This window comes from Petromyzon marinus, unplaced genomic scaffold (genome assembly GCF_048934315.1).
Source record: "Petromyzon marinus isolate PM22_M1 ecotype Great Lakes invasive population unplaced genomic scaffold, UKy_Petmar_22M1.pri1.0 PM_G_Scaffold_68, whole genome shotgun sequence".
Classification (NCBI taxonomy): domain Eukaryota; kingdom Metazoa; phylum Chordata; class Hyperoartia; order Petromyzontiformes; family Petromyzontidae; genus Petromyzon; species Petromyzon marinus.
The window spans coordinates 279,490-296,836 of record NW_027423022.1 but is presented as its reverse complement, the minus strand read 5'-3'; the positions used below and the strand labels follow the sequence as shown (position 1 = coordinate 296,836).

Sequence of the window (17,347 nt, the reverse complement as noted above, 5' to 3'; positions counted from 1 at the left end):
TCGTCACCCAAGCCTTTGAGTGTGACCTCCACGTGACTGGTAACTGGGTTTTTTGTACATTATGTTTTTTTTTAAAACCCTCGGGTTCTCCCGAGTGGATGATTAGTAGAGGCTTGAGTTTAAAATCCCCACTTTGCATTGCCACACAACGAGAGTTAGCCTGTCATTCGTTGGCTTGTGCCCTGCCAACGCCATCTCCTCTTGTGTGATATAGGTCCTGTTTGGCATTTTCTTCCGAAACAGGCCTGGCTCGTCACAATTAAAAACTTGTTGGGAAACAAAACCCTCAGCCTCTACAAACTCCCCAAACTCGGTAACGAATTCCTTTGCAGCGTCTTTGTTGGCACTGGCCGCCCTCCCCAATGCCTCACGACACTATGTATGCCAGTCCTCTTCTTGAAATAATCAAACCAGCAATGGCTGGCTTTAAACGCTTCACTAAAATCTTGACTCGTTCCTGGCACGTCTTTTAAAAGATCGGCATGCAACATTTTTGCCTTCTCCCAATTGTAGCCTCTGAAACGCTATCGCCGGCTAAAGTTTTTCGTTCAGCCATATTAATGACAATGTTTCTACTTGCTCTGATGTCTGTGATCTTTGTGTTTGATATAAATTTCACCCCCTTTTGCAACGTTAGCTGATTCGATGGCTTCGTTTTGTTTTCTTCACAATCGTCTAAATTGTTGCTCTCGGCATATACGCGATGCCACCGCAAGATCAGTGTCGCGCACGCCGCTGTCATACTTTTTTCTACGATCTCTTTTTTCACGTCGACAGTGATCCTCGCCATTTTCTTCGCAGCTTGGCTTTCCTCACGAACCTTCTTGAATGAATTGGCAAAAAAATTATCGTTAAAATGACAAAAAACACCACGTGGAAATTCACGGAGAGTTGTAGCAAAAGGGTTGCGCACTGAACGAGATCTACTGGACAGGCAGACTGAGGAGCGGCGCTTTGTTTCAGTCGTGAACGGGGTCTACTGTATGCGGTGACTCATCCCGACCCATACAAGTTGCAGCAAGCGCGTCGTAAGCAAGACGTCGTATCCCAAGCAAGACGTCGTATCACAAGACATTTTTTTCTCTCGTCAAATACACGACACGTGGACCAAATTCAACATATTCCAAAGCGGTCGTACACCGCGGTGCCACTGTAAATGCGTTTTGGTGAGGAGAGTACGATGTTGCTGTGATGTAACAGTCGATAACGCTGGTGTTGTTGACGAGGTACAAGAAGCAATGGTCGCCGCCTCAGAGCTGAATGTGAACGTCCATTTCAATGCTATAAAATACTGTGAATTATTAAGGTCTAAAATATGAAGCGCGGTGGAAGGATGGTGTCTGATCGACTTATTGCAGGTTAGAGATGTTAACCTATTTGTATTGTATAATGTCATTGTAGTGGTGTGTGCATTGTCTTAATCAATAATCTAATGGTGTGAAATGCATTGTGTTTTAATACGCAACATACATAGGGTTCACGGCGGGAGGAGAAGGGGACGGTGGTGGTGTACCAGCTACACCAGCGGCAGCAAGAACGCGCCGGCCACGCCATGTTGCCGCTGTGTCTAGCGGTGCTCCTTCTGGCCTCCGTCGCGGTCCGAGGTAACAACCACCGTGAACGCCGACCAGTCCAGTTCGCTTATTGGTTAGAGCCCTGTGAGCCATGCGGCTCTTGAATCGGGTTGCAACCGCAACGAAACAAAAACGTAAATAAGAAACCGCAGCGGCAGCATCCAGCAAGCGTCACCGTGACGGTAATCGTCATTGACGCCGTTGTTCGGCATCGTCTTGTCTAGCATCGTCGTCATCGTCATCCGTAGACGCGTCAGCACCGCCATCGTTTAATCCGTAGTTGTGGCAGCAGGTTTCTGACATCGCGGTTATCAGCAGAGTTCATCATTTGGAGAGGCTAATAGGGTGGCTGGAATCGCCAGTGTTCTGTGCATTGAACAAATGAACAGCCCAGGGCCTGCGCTTGAGCAATGGCGAGCTACAGGAGAATGCCACACGTATCGGAGCATTCATAGCTCGGGGTGAGCAGCTCTATCATGGGATACCTTTTCACCAGTATCAAAGTATTAAATATAACAATAGGTTTGACCCTTTTGACCGAGAAAACAGATGTTATTATATTTTTATTTAAAGCTTTCGTGACTGCAGGGATTCATATTCTTGGTTCTTTCGGGTAAAGTCACCACGTAGAAGGGAAACAAAATAATAACAATATAAAACAATAAAATTCCCTTCTATGTGACTTTAGCGAAATGACCAAGAAAACATGTTATTATGTTCAAATACCAAATAGATAACTATCAAGGAATCAATTACTGCATCAACTAGACGTACTTGTGGTGAACATGCAAATAGACATGCTCTGATAAAAAAATATATATAGTGCATTGTACTCTTTGTTTTTTTCGGTAAAGTCACGTAGGTAAAAAAAATCTATAAACTAAATGAAAACAACTGAATTAAACAACAAAATTAAATGATTTAATTTAGTTGTTTTCATTTATTTTATTGATTTTTTTACCCACGTGACTTTCCCGAAAAAACCAAAGAGTATGAATCCTCGCAGTCACGAAAGCTTCAAATCTGGAACTAGCGCATTGTCTTTGTGCTGTTGTTGGCGTTCCCTGGTCTGACAATGGTGAGGCTAGGCCATTAAGAACACGGCTGTCTCTGGTGTAGACCAATCGCTTTCTCAAAGACAATGCATATAACATTATAGTTCCGTTACTTTTTTTATTTAAAGCTTTCGTGACTGCAGGGATTCATATTCTTGGTTCTTTTGGTAAAGTCACCGCGTAGAAGGGAAACAATAGAATAATAAAAATATAAAACAATAAAATTATCACGACGTTTCGACTGCAACACAAGAAGCAATCATCAGGTGTGAAAAACCACGGCAAGCAATGTTTTTATTATTTCATTGTTTCCCTTCTACGTGGTGACTTTACCGAAAGAACCAAGAATATGAACCAAGAATACAGTTGCGTTATTATTATTAAAGCACTGCATATATTATCAGAGGTTGTTTGCATGGTCACCACACGTACCGTATGTGTGGTCATTTGCAGACTTGGTTCCCTGCAAAAGGTGTCTATTTGGCGTCGGAACATCTTAACACAACTCCTCTTTGATTGCCAGAGAAAGGGTAAAAACCAGTTCTTATTTCGATTTGAAGCTTTCGTGACTGCAAGGATTCATCTTCTTTGGTTCTTTCGGTAAAGTCACCACGTAGAATGAGAATGAAATAATAAAATAACACAAAATTCTCACGACATTTCGGCCACAACGCAAGCGGCCATCTTCAGGTGAAAGGTACAGAACTGTCGGGACGACAGAGCTTCAATGAACGACGTTAAGATTCGTAGCGACTTTTAAGCTGGTTGGGAGAAGTGAGGCACCTCAGCTATTTGATATGTAAACCCCTTTATCAAGGTGCCTCACTTTAAAAGTTGCTACGAATCTTAACATCGTTCACTGAAGCTCTGTCGCCCCGACAGTTCTGTACCTTTCACCTGAAGACGGCCGCTTGCGTTGCGGCCGAAACGTCGTGAGAATTTTATTGTGTTATTTTATTATTTTATTCTCATTCTACGTGGTGGTGACTTTACCGAAAGTACCAAAGAAGATGAAGCAGTTCTTATTTTTATCATAGTGGCAATCGTTAATCGACCCCGGAGGGCGATGGACGCAATTCAACGCCTCCGACCGAGAGCCGCTCACGTTGACCCCCCCGAGCCACGCAGTCGTTTGCGTATAGCGGTCGCTGCGCTGCAAGTTCTCGCTTGTTTAAACAAAAACAAAAATCTGAAACAAAATCTGAAAATCCGCTCCGCATCGCACCGCGAAATACGTTTGTCCACGCGGCATTCGATCTGTCTGCGTGAGGGCACGGTGTGGGAGCAGGCGCCCGCGCACAGAATGGCTTTCCCAAGTCTGAGTTGTGCAATTCCCAGTTAGAGATAATAAAAAAACACGTCCCAACATTGACCTCCACGGGTAAAGACAAGCCTCTCAAGTTTGGAGCTCTCCAGGTGCCACAGTGGCTAGGAGATGTCGACTACCTCGCCTGGTCTACAGGAGGTCGTGGGTTAGATCATGTCCCTGAGAGATGTTAACTACCTCGCCTGGTATACAGGAGGTCGTGGGTTAGATCATGTCCCTAAGATATGTCAACTGCCTCGCCTGGTCTACAGGAGGGCGTGGGTTAGATCATGTCCCTGAGAGATGTCAACTACCTCGCCTGGTCTACAGGAGGGCGTGGGTTAGATCGTGTCCCTGAGAGATGTTAACTACCTCGCTTGGTCTACAGGAGGTCGTGGGTTCGATCCTGACCCTGAGAGATGTCAACTACCTCGCCTTGTCTACAGGAGGTCGTGGGTTAGATCATGTCCCTGAGAGATGTTAACTACCTCGCCTGGTATACAGGAGGTCGTGGGTTCGATCCTGACCCTGACGATGCCTGCTGCTGCTGTATATTTGGAGTTTGTGTCTCTCTCTCATCATCATGGTGGCTAGGAGATGTTAACTACCTCGCCAGGTCTACAGGAGGTCGTGGGTTCGATCCCGTCCTTGACGCCTGCTGCTGCTGTATATTTGGAGTTTGCGTCTGTCTCTCACCGTTGTCCCGTGGATTTTTCTCCCAGTCCTCCAGTTTCTTCCTCCACATTTATAAACAACATCACGCATTCAGAGTTTCTTGGCTGCTATACATTTCCACACAATGACAAGTCATTAAGTTGGGCTATCACTTGTGGCCAGGTCGCTTCTGACAAAGAGCCACATAGCTCAGTGGGGCCTTACCTTGATTAATAAGAAAAATAGTTTAGTTTTTATCGTGTATGTTTTATGGAATTTCCGATCTTGCTGCAATTGCAATCTGCTGGATGACATGCTCCGGTATTTTCTTATTAAAACCTGATAAGTACAAGTTAACGACAACATCCCTGCCCAATCATTTCAGAATCAGGGATCTTGATTTATCCTGGAGGAATTTGCTGAGCTATGAAGCTTATTTTTTTTTGTTTAACTCAGGTGCCCCCCCCTCCCCAGGATTCTGTCGCACAAGGGGAATTACCCGAGTTAAAGGGCAGCTCAGCAAGAACAGCGGCAAGACGAGCGTGAGCAGCGGCCTCTGCGTTCGACATCTGTGATGGGCGTGAACCGGTCTCTCTCCTCATAATAATTCATAATAAAGGTTGTTTTTGGGTTAGATTGCGTTTTCTTTGGTTCTTTCGGTAAAGTCACGTAGAATGAGAATAAAATAATAAATTGATAAAATAAAATAACAATAATATTCTACGTGACTTTACCGAAAGAACCAAAGAAGATGAATCATTGCAGTCACGAAAGCTTTAAATCGAAATTTAGATTGCGTTATTTATAAATGTGCCGTAACCCTCCACCACCCGACACGGGCAATTAGCAAAAAAAAAAGTGTCACGTTGACAAAAGACAAATAGTTCACTACTTTAGCCCCCCCGGTGTGTTGAAGAGTGAATCCACAACATTTACAGTGTGAGTAGTACTGTGACGTTTCGCTGGTAATTGCATCCAGCATCACCGGGCAATTCGCCAGAATGGTGAAGCCCTCGCTTGCTCCCGGTCTTAAATAGAGCAGCAGCAGGGTGACGTCATCATTTAACTCATATCAGGTGCAGTGATTAGAGGCGGAGGGGGGGGGGATTGTAATTATATAATCGATTGGTAATCAGTCAATGGTTATGATTAGTAATGAGTTGTAGATTAGTAATTAGTTGTAATGTGTGTTGTTGTGATTATATGCTAGGTTAGTAATCCGTTAATTAGTATGTGTTTCCCCTATAAGGAATTGTAATATGTATTATTTAATAATACTCAAACTGTAAATGTTGTGGATTCACTCTTCAACACACCGGTGTGGGGCTAAAGTAGTGAACTATTTGTCTTTTGTTAACGTGACACTTTATTTTTTGCTGATTGGCCGTGTCGGGTGGTGGAGGGTTACGACACATTTATAAATAACGCGATCTAACCCAAAAACCATTATTATGAATAATATTGGTCGCGAAAGCCTACTACGTGTTAAACTCTCTCTCTCTCCTCTCTTCCCGTGCAGATGTAACGTTCGCAGCAAAGCTCCGGCTCTCCCTGCAGGAGAGGCTGGACGTGACGGAGGGGGTGAGCTTGACCATCAACTGCTCTTTCTCACCGCCGCCGACCGACCCGAATCACGTCATCGTCAAGTGGTCCGTGTTGCCCGCGTTCTACTCGAAGAACACGCCCATCGGCGGCGTCATCCAGGTGACGGGTGGACCTCATCCCGGCTCTAACTTTGAACGACTTGACTCCCCCGTCCGTGTCGCCGCTGGCATTGATACGCCGCGGTTTCTGTTTAACCGGCGGCGCGTTATTTGCGCGTGTTTGTTTTGCTCCGGAGGAGTGACGGTGTCACTCAGTGACCCAGCTAACGTCTCATCGAGTGCCACTTTTTTTGTTTTAAATAAGGATCTTGTTTTAAGAAGTTTGCCTAATTTCGTAATTGAATGGCTTCCTATTGAATGAAACTGGCACACCCAAGGGGTAAAGCCCCACGTGCACAAGGAAAGAGCGTGCGATGTTCCAAACAAATAAAGTGGACTCTTTGATTATCCACACTAACAGATCGGGAAGACGGCCGTGGATAATTCAAAGTCACGGATAATCCATAACTTTAACCAGTTTCTGTGGATCTCTATGCCAGAAACCACTAATATAAGTTATACATTACTAGACTTAAGGCTTTCGTGACTTCACGAGTTCATATTCTTTGGGTCTTTCGGTAAAATTTCGATTTAAAGTTTTTGTGACTGCAGGGATTCATCTTCTTGGTTCTTTCGGTAAAGTCACCACGTAGAAGGGAAACAATAAAATTATAAAAAGAAAACAATAATGTTATTATGCTTTATTATTTTATTATTTCCCTTCTTTCGGCAAAGTCACGTAGATAGGTTCATTTTCTTTGAACCTATCTGCGTGACTTTTACCGGAAGACCCAAAGAATATTTACATGTCACTGACGAGACGCGCATGCCGAGTGATAACACTTTACTGCCCCTGCCCAGCAGAAGGCTCCGCCCACTTAAGCGGATGATGACGGGGCCACAGCCAATCGGGCATCAATCAAATCGCGGCCGAATTCGTACGCTGCAGGAATTAAACAATAAAAAAGTCGTACATCGCGAAACTTCGCCGCCTCCTCCGCACCGGAGTCTGGGAACGCTGCGCGAGCCGCCGGGAGCCGCTGTGGGACGCTCGGGAGACACGGGCCGGAGACGGGCGGGCGGGCGGGCGGGCGGCAACACCGGATCGCGGCCTTTCCTTTTTTCTCGTCCGCAGATCTACAACTCGGGCGTCGACGTCGTCGGGGTGGCCGCGCTCGTGGGCGACGTGGCGAAGGGCGACTGCTCCGTGAGGCTCCGGCGCGTCTCCGCGGGCCTCGGCCCCGTGATTGGGTGCATGGTGGTCTGCGGGCGGTGCAACACGGAGGACGTTGCAGTGGCACGGGAGGCGACGCTGAACGTGACGGTCGCAGGTGAACGGAGCGAGCGGCGTTTTGGGGGGACCGTCCGATCACGAAGGGCCGCTTGGCAAAAGATGGGTGGGTGGGTGTGGGTTGGTTTTATTCTAGATTTGAAGGGGACTCCAAAAACCTCAACGGTAACTCCACCCAACCCCGGTCAATTAAAATCCAAAGGGGCATCCTCTTAAAAAAATCCGTCCCCAATAAACAAGGCACCGCCAGTGAACTTGAAACCAACGCCGGGACCATCCTTTCAACATCACCAATCCATATCGACGCCTTAATCTGGCTCACAATGCCTAAACTCCCGCCATTAGACACTTTTTTTTCCAAATGTTTTTTGCTGTGGTTTTCACACCTGATGATGATCGCTCGCGTTGCGGTCAAAACGTCGTGATTTTTTGGTATTTTATTTTTACCTATGTGACTTTACCGAATAGAACCAAAGAGTGTGGGTTGGTTTTATATATCTACGGGAACATTTTTGGCGGTCTCACGATGATGACGAAAAGAAGAGGCTGCTTTTTTTACCCCTTTCCGTTCGTCACGTCCTGAAGATGTTGCAGACGCCACTGCCGCCGTCTGTTGAGCTTGGGACTCTCGGTCCAAATTAGGCGACCGGACACATGGGTACCCGGTTTGTTCGTATCTCTGAAAGTTCCTAGTAGGACGTTCGTAAGTAGAGGAGTCCCTGTGATCAATTATTATAATAATATGAATTATCTTCTTTGGTTCTTTTGGTAAAGTCACGCAGATTGAGAATAAAATAATAAATTGATAAAATAAAATAACACAATAATATTTTATTCTCATTCTACGTGGTGACTTTACCGAAAGAACCAAAGAAGATGAATCCTTGCAGTCACGAAAGCTTTAAATCGAAATATAAATTATATTTGTAAATTCTGATATCGCGTTTAGCATCTATACACGCTAGCATAATGACTCCCCCCACCGCCCCCCTTTAACGAGGATTCCTTTAGCGCTCACTTTTCCCAGGGGGCCGCACCTCGAGCACTGAGGGAGGAATGCCTGCAGTGTGCCGGTGGCGTGCGCGCGAGGGGAGAATTCTCGTGTAGCACGATTCACGCGGGCCCGAGGGATGAAGCCGGTGTCATCCCGTGCGACGGCCCGAGCGGGGAGCAGCGGCGTTGGCGGTTAGCGCTACGCTGCTGCTGCTACGAATCTGGCGGCCCGAGTTCGATTCCCGTTCGCGGCCAACGCCGGTGACGGTGATTTGATCCGGCGTCGGCCTGAAACGAGTTTCCGGTGCGGTTTGCAAACTTCGCCGCTGGGGAGACAAAGGCGAGCCGGGCAGGCGTGGTGCTGGACACCCACCCGCCTGGTTGTAGTGTGCCAGCTTTCATAGCCGCTGCTCGCTAGCGGCACTTGACCTAACCGTCTGTCGAGGCTACGCCTTTGATACCCTTGAGCGTCCTGCGTGATAACGTCGCACGTTTTGGTGCACATCGGTCGACCCCACGGCGCCTGCTGCTGGGTCTGTCCCCGTGACCTACCGCCAGTCTTAAAGTGCGCCGAGCCTGGCGACAAGCGCCGTGTTGTTGTTGTCGACGCCCTTAGAAGAGAGCGTACGGGGTTAGAGTGATAACGGTGAAGATGCCCCCCCCCTCCCCCCGGTGAGCCGTGTCCAGGCAGTGCCACGTTTTAGCGATTGATCCTCCTGCCTACCTTGCCGCAGGCGAAGTTTCAAGTTTTTTTTTTCATTTCATTTTATCGGGCGCGGCCCTGCGAGCCGTGCGGCTCTCAGGTCGGGTGCAGCAACAACAGCAGCGAACGAACAAAACGCGAAGCCGCGTTGAGCCGGTGGCGCCGCGTGCCGGTCTCACCGAGCCCCTTCTCCGTCGCCGCCCCGGTTCTCTGTCAGCCCCGCGGCGGCACGGTGGCGACGCCGCCTCCGACCCCACAGCGACCGCGCCGCTCCCCTCGCCCACGAAGGGGACGTGGCTGGTGGCGGCGGTGGTAGAGGCGGTGGCGGTGGCGACGTTGACAGCGCTGGGCTTGGTGGCCGGGGCTGCTGCCTTCGTCGCCGCGTTCGTCTGCAAGGTGCGCTGGCGCCCGCCACCTGTTCTGTATTTTGAATTTGTGGTGTCTCTCATCATCACGGTGGCTAGGAGATGTTAACTACCTCGCCCGGTATGCAGGAGGTCATGGGTCTGACCCTGATGTCTGCTGTACATTTGAAGTCTGCGTCTCTCTCTGTCTTTCTAAACACGAGATTTTGATCCTGTCCATAGTAGAGTTTGTTTGGGTGAGATCGTGTAAATATAAATGCTCTGTCGTTAAACCCGCCATCACCTGACACAGCCAATTAGTAAGGTTTGTGTCACATAAACAAAACGTGCTAAGTAGTTACTCGTTTATCGTGTAGTCTATAGTGTACTGTACAGTGTAGTGTATAGTGTAGTGTACAGTGTAGTATACGGTGTAGTCTATAGTTTAGTATACAGTGTAGTGTATAGTGTAGTCTATAGTGTAGTATACGAGTTCAACACATACCGTTTGTGTGTTGGAGCGTGAACCCACTACAACATTTACAATTATAGTGTAGTGTATAGTGTAGTATACTTGTTCAACACTAACTCGTTGTGTGTTGTAGCGTAAACCCACTACAACATTTACAATTATAGTGTAGTTTATAGTGTAGTATAGTATACAGTTTAATGTATAGTGTAGTGCATAAAGTAGTATACTAGTTCAACACTAACTGGTTGTGTTGGAGAGTAAATCCACTACAACATTTACAATTATAGTGTACTCTTTGTTTTTTTCGGTAAAGTCACGTATAAATAAGAAATAATGAAATAACATAATAGCGTACGACGTTTCGGTTGCAACACAAGCAGCCATCATCAGGTACAGAAGAGCTAAATTTACGAGACAGGGGAGACACATAACCTCAGATGTATACACAGACACCCAAGTAGGGGGAACTAACACAGATACAACAGGGGACACAGAGAGAGAAGCATACCAGACAAACAGGGTTTAGCAAAATTTTTGGAAACCATGTAAAGCAACACAGTCGGTCGGTCAAAACACAATTAACGCATAGTCTGGTTGATCACGCTATTTCAAAAGATTGCTAAATTGCAAGTAAAGTATGAAACTCAAAATACAGACACACACACACAGACAACCAAGTGGAGCGAGCCAGCACAGAGACAAGCACACAGCAAAGCCGCCCCAAACAGGCAGAGAAGGCAAGGCTGAGTGACAATGGGACAAAATCAGCACGAGGCATGCACGGAGCAAAGCAGGGCGCGGCAGCACACAACATTTGTCTGTGTTGCTTTATATGGTTTCCAAAAAATGTTCTAAACCCTGTTTGTCTGGTATGCTTCTCTCTCTGTGTCCCCTGTTGTATCTGTGTCAGTTCCCCCCTACTTGGGTGTCTGTATATACATCTGAGGTTATATGTTTCCCCTCTCTCATAAATTTAGCTCTTCTGTACCTGATGATGGCTGCTTGTGTTGCAACCGAAACGTCGTACGCTATTATGTTATTTTATTATTTATTATTTATACGTGACTTTACCGAAAAAAACAAAGAGAGAGAGAAAAAACCTAGAAAACTTATAAACGTATTGCAAAACAACAGAGTCGGCTAACATAACAGTAAACAACACCCCACCTGGTTGATAACCTTCTTCCAAAGATTGCTCAATCTGAGATAGAGACAAAACACAGACACGGAGACACATAGACAGAGAGAGATAACACAGAGACACACAAAGAGAGACACACACATAGGCACACAGAGAAACAACGCCTCTGTGTCGAGGCTTTACATAGAGAGAGAGGGGGGGTAGAGAAATTAGCAAGTCAATGCAAGGCCGTAGTCATGGAGTCAACATTGGGGGGGACCAAATCTTCCAGGGGGTCTGGGAACCCCCCCCCAGAAAAAAATGTAAATTTGAAAACTAATTTCCTGCCATTTCCTGCGTAAAATGTTAACAAATTTCACTAACACATGGGATGGATTGTGTTTATTTGATACAATGTCTAAGAGTGTATTGTATTACATTGCTCTGTTTTTACTTTTTTAACTTTTCTTGTTTCATAGTATGTAATGGCAGAGATTAGGGATTCATAAAGTACAACGCAATCATATAAACAGAAATCTATGCATTGTTATATGAAGACAAGTCCAGATTTTGTGGCCAAGGTTTAGCAAATTGTTGTTTTTATTAACATAGCATAGAAATTTTTATTTAGAAAACATTTTTATAGCAATATTATATATTACTATAGCAATATATTTGAGGGGGGACATTTTGAGCATATTTGATAATTGGGAGGGTTGTGTCCCCCAATATATACAATAATTATTATAATATATTATAATTATTATCATATATAATAATTATTATAATATATTATAATTACGGCCTTGTGTCAATGAGAGATTGGAGCTTTGGTGACTGCAGTAAATAATAATAACACGAGGACACACACACACAGAGAGAGAAAGCACACTTAATCAAACAAACTGAGTACAGTTACGAAATGTAATGCAATGCAACACAGAGAGTCGGTCAACACACAAATAACGCATAGCCTGGTTGATTACTTTCTTACAAAGATTGCTCAACTAAGCAAGAGAATTGAAGCAAACGCGATCAGGCGAGGGCAGGAGGCAAGAGCCCACGTGGCTAGGCCCCGCGCTGTAAAGTTCCAACCTGGACATCGCTTCCATGCTCGCTGATACTCAATTGACATCCCTACGAGAGAGATAGCGAGGCTCTACCTCGGTAAACAACAACAACAACCACCACAACCACAACAACCACCACCACCACAACCGCGATGAGAATTTCTCACCTCGGATTTCAGTTCACGCGCGAAGCTGCAGCTTCCTGTTTCCTTGTGACGTCACGCAGCAGCAGGTGGCTTGACGTCACTTCCGGGCTACGCGCAGTGCAGTCACCGCGCGTAGCTTTGCCCAAATAAGGATTGGCACCGGAACAGAAATCGGCAGCGGCCGAACGGAGGTGACGTCACGCTCAACAGAGAGCGGTGGTCGCGGGGTGGGCGACATGACGTCACTAGCAAGGCCCACCGCCCCCTGGCGTTTGACGCCGATGAGGGTCACGCTGAGCGGTGACGTTAGAGAGCAGGGGTCAGAGTTCAAGTTTGTTGACAGAAGGGGAGCGGCAGTGACGTGGTGAGCGCTGCGCTCCCGACCAGCCGAGTTCCATTCCCGCTCGTGGCCAACACCGCCAGTGACGATTTTCTGAACCGGTCCTGAGCCTCCCCTACGTCGACTCAGCCTCAAACGAGTACCCGGTGCGGTGTGTAAACATCGCCACTAGGGAGACAAAAATGCAAAAATGCATTTCAAATGTAGTCTCTTAAATTACCTCCTTGCTATGAAGCAGATCAACAGACACGACATCTTTCTTTTATCGATCTCTCCACGAAACAAAGGAATGTTTTACACAAACTATAACTAGCACAGCCTTCTGAGAGTGCATTATTGATTCAGTGCAAGCCACCTGTGGACCCTTATTGGTGCACAGCGTCTCAAAAGCAGCCGGGCTGCTTCAACCGATAGTTTCGGACATCCAGACGTTAATCAGTAAAGAGCATTTCTAGACCTAGTTAGACAAAATCTACGTCAACACGTAATACAAAATTATAATTCATGTTGTAGAGAATGTATCTCCTCTACGTGTAACTTTTGAGTGGTATGCCTTGTCACTGATGAATGATACGAGTGTGCTCCCTATTTCCAAGACAATGAGTTGCTCCAGAGGGAGATGCTTCCTGAAAACACAAAAACACACTTTGACCTGTATCACAAGAACAATGAGTCTCACCCGAGTTATCTATACAGGTTACTTCTAAAAGACACACTTTGTCCTAACATCACTTAATCAATGTTTGACCCTTATAGACAAAATGTTTTTAACAAGACGATATTTGAAAAAATACACACCGTCTGCTTAACAGTGTATGTACAACATACTATTGCGCCATTCAAAACGAGTAGGCCATTGCATGCTGGCGTCTGGGTCAAAATTGAGCAAATTCCAAACATTACCTACAAACTCCACAACTGAGATGGCACGTCAGTGATCGCCCCCTACTGACAGGCTCTTGTCCACATGCAGGCCGGTGCAGGGCCACCACCTTGTGCCACACAGGGGCAGCTGCTACTTGGGGGTGCTCTTCGAGTGTTTGAGACGAGATACGATACAAAACTCCGAATTGCCAGAGGCGATGAAGCAAGCACCATATAAATGGAATTATTAGAACCTTGTGAATGCTTGGGAGCTTATTGGCTCTCGCTCCTGGTTAGAGATCTACCCAACCCACAGGTCCACAAAGACTGGCCGCTCTTACCCTGCAGGTTGCACCTAGGAATTGAGTGTTCAACTTCACATTCTTGTCATTAAAGGCCTGTGACAAAGGTGCATCTATTGGAGCGACATCGTCTCAAGCTTACACATCTACCGGGTCTCCATTTGACTTTGTATTGTCTCGGAGGAAGTCCACCCACACCTCCACTTCCACAAACTGCTGGGAATTGCCTCGCTCTGCCTCGCAGTCAGAATTCTCCTCCTGCTTCACGTTGCCTCCATCGATGTGAAGGTCCGATATAGGAGTTGAATCTTCATCTTCACATTTTACCTTCACTTCTTCGCTCTTCACCATCACTTCTTGACATTTCACCTTCACTTCTTCACTCTTCACCATCACTTCACATTTCACCTTCACTTCTTCATATTTCACCTCGATACCTTTAAAAGTGTCCAAGCTGGGATTTTCTTCCGTTTCTTGTTTCATGAGGAATGGGCTCATTGCGGCACTTTGACTTTCACAAGCTGATTTCAGACTCCACTCCTTGTGGATCTTCTGATGCTTGTGTGTTCTCTGGTGTACATGAAGAGTTGGTGACTGTGCAAACGCCATCCCACACACACTGCACTTGAAGGGTTTCTCTCCTGTGTGTGTTCTCTGGTGTGTTACAAGAGTAGATGAATGTGCAAACACCTTCCCACACACACTGCACTTGAAGGGTTTCTCTCCTGTGTGTGTTCTCTGGTGTGTTACAAGAGTAGATGAATGTGCAAACACCTTCCCACACACACTGCACTTGAAGGGTTTCTCTCCCGTGTGTGTTCTCTGGTGTGTTACAAGAGCAGATGAAACTGAAAAGGCCTTCCCACACACACTGCACTTGAAGGGTTTATCTCCTGTGTGAGTTCTCTGGTGTACATGAAGATGTGGTGAATGTGCAAACGCCTTCCCACACACCCCGCACTTGAAGGGTTTCTCTCCCGTGTGTGTTCTCTGGTGTCTTTGAAGATCTGATGACTGTGAAAACGCCTTCCCACACACACTGCACTTGAAGGTTTTCTCTCCCGTGTGTGTTCTCTGGTGTTTTACAAGAGTAGATGAATGTGCAAACGCCTTCCCACACACACTGCACAAGAAGGGTTTCTCTCCCATGTGTGTTCTCTGGTGTGTTACAAGAGTAGATGACTGTGCAAACGCCTTCCCACACACACTGCACTTGAAGGGTTTCTCTCCTGTGTGAGTTCTCTGGTGCCGTGTCAAATTTCCAGTACGATCCGTGCTGTATGCACACTTGTCGCATTGTTGCCTTTTTGCACTGATCTGCGCCGAGTGCCTTTGCTCCATCAGACAAATTCTGCAGAGGAAGCGACAGCTGCAGACAGAGAAAAAAAAACAAAATCCACACCATGTCAGTATTGATGCACAGAGGAATGCATATATACACAGTAACACGTGACTAAAGTGTCTATACTTATTCATATATTCATGTTGTAGTGAAAAGATGTCCCATATTCATCACACGGGCTGTTATTGCACACAATGAGAGGGCAAATGGTCGTAAACATTCCTGGAAGCCCTCGTATCTTCAAAATGAATGTCAACCCAAAACTCCGAGCACACAATTTCGGCTGTCTGGCTTCAAATGGAATATTTATGAAAGCTAAATTCAGGTGACATAGAAAAGGGTGTTGAAAATAATACTATTTGTGTTATGCAGAAACGCACAAATTAATGTTCAATCGAAACTTAGAGGTGTGAAGCCAGGCACAGATGTCCTTGAATGCTGGGATGAACAGTTCCGACTTCAGCTGCACGTGTGCTGTGATAACTTCTCGACTACATTCTTAGAAAGAGTAGCAGAGGAAAACAAAAATAAACTACGGTTTTGATATAACCTCCGTGCTCAATAGAGTTAATAGACTTTACTGCAAATACAAACTTGACCCTGTCACACACTCAGAGGTGGAGCCAGGATTTTCAGGTAGGAGGGGCAACCCCTTCAGCAATGAAAAATGATAGGAGTTGTTAGTAAGTAGGGAGTTGTTAGTAAGGAGTTGATAATAAGTAAGGAGTTGTTAGTAAGAAAGGAGTTGTTAGTAGGGAGTTGTTAGTAAGTAAGGAGTTGTTAGTAAGAAAGCGGTTGTTAGGGAGGAGTTGTTAGTAAGTAAGGAGTTGTTATTAAGTAAGGAGTTGTTAGTAAGTAAGGACTTGTCCTATGCTTTTTAATAGACGCGTGTGAAAGGCATGGCGCTCGCTGAAGGCGTTTGCCATCAGGGAAGTCGTGTGCTGTATACGCAACTGCGCACAATTCTGTGAGTTTGTAACTGCTTTGCCGTTACTTATTGCCAATTATGGACTCGGACTGTTGTCCAATCATAGAGTCCCTTGCAGGTAATAATATGCCACACGGTGGCAGTGGGAATCGCAAAATGCTGATTTATCTATATATATAAAAGAGAAATGTGTGGATACGTGTGTCTGTTCGAAATTGTTTAGCATACTTCCCAATATGCTAGACATTTGAGATTTGGCATGTGGGTAGGTTCCATAGGGTACACAATGAAAAAAGAATAAAAATAGACTTTTGTATTTTGGTGGGGGGGTGAGGGATATGATCATAGAGTGTGTGATGTCAACCCGCAACACACCTGAGTTAAGCGCTCCGTAATGCTTACCCCTTCCATATGGCTCTTCGCGCGCCGTACTTCTAGAGCTGTTAACAGCGTGCCGGGAGATTTTAGGTGGCGCTTCGCTCCTGGCCGATGAAGCCATTAGCTTCTCGGAGTTTCAATACATATCCGTGCGAAGAACGGGTACAACGGCTATCTTAAATATGAAGCAGAAATTACATCAGTTTGTTTGTGTGAAGCAGCAAAAACCGCTCCAACGCTGAGGTCTGGCGTCATGAAATTTTCACAGCTTATGCTGTCTGGAATTTCTAAGTGAACGCCACTATTTTCAGCTCGCCACGTCATTCCCCTCCCGAGTGGCCAAAATCGACCTTGCGTAGAAGTGGATTAAGGTTAAATTTCCTTGAGTGAAAACATCCGATTTAGGTAACTTAATTTGTTTCGGATTTTTTCCTTCGTGCGAGCATCAACATTTACGGGTTTTTCAGAGAAATATAAGGGAATATGAAATGTTTCCAAGACAAGAATCCAAGTCCCGGGTGAAGCCGGGTAGTGAAGCTAGTTACTAATAAACCCCAAGGATCCGATCGAAATTAGAGATTTCGATCGGATCGTTGGGGAGGAACGTGCCACCCCACCCCCAATGGCTCCACCACTGTGACGCACTGGCATGTTTCACAGGTGGTGGTGTGTCCAGACCCACGCCTGGCCACCTTCACCTGCTCAGTATTAATGCTTCCTCACTCCACCAAGTAATTCATTGAGGATAAATCAACACAGCCGAGGCTGCGTGTCTCTCTCACTCTCCCCGTGGTCGCATGGATTTCCTTCCTGATCCCCGGG

General features: G+C 46.0%; 1 protein-coding gene across 1 annotated transcript; it reads left to right on the top strand.

Moving 5' to 3' along the window:
* The first annotated feature begins 1,238 nt into the window (after positions 1-1,238).
* On the top strand, positions 1,239-8,184 carry LOC142920140 (uncharacterized). Its single transcript, XM_076062597.1, has 4 exons — positions 1,239-1,262; positions 1,475-1,604; positions 6,109-6,293; positions 7,368-8,184. The coding sequence occupies exons 1-4, from the start codon at positions 1,239-1,241 to the stop codon at positions 7,737-7,739; spliced, it is 711 nt and encodes a 236-aa protein (XP_075918712.1). The 3' UTR covers positions 7,740-8,184.
* Positions 8,185-17,347: the final 9,163 nt, after the last annotated feature.

Excerpts from the sequence above, each read along its gene's own strand:
- LOC142920140 (XM_076062597.1), top strand. The coding sequence starts at position 1,239 with ATGGTCGCCGCCTCAGAGCTGAAT. Across the intron at positions 1,263-1,474 it reads TCGCCGCCTCAGAGCTGAAT|GGTTCACGGCGGGAGGAGAA; the intron begins GTGAACGTCCAT and ends CAACATACATAG. Across the intron at positions 1,605-6,108 it reads GGCCTCCGTCGCGGTCCGAG|ATGTAACGTTCGCAGCAAAG; the intron begins GTAACAACCACC and ends CTTCCCGTGCAG.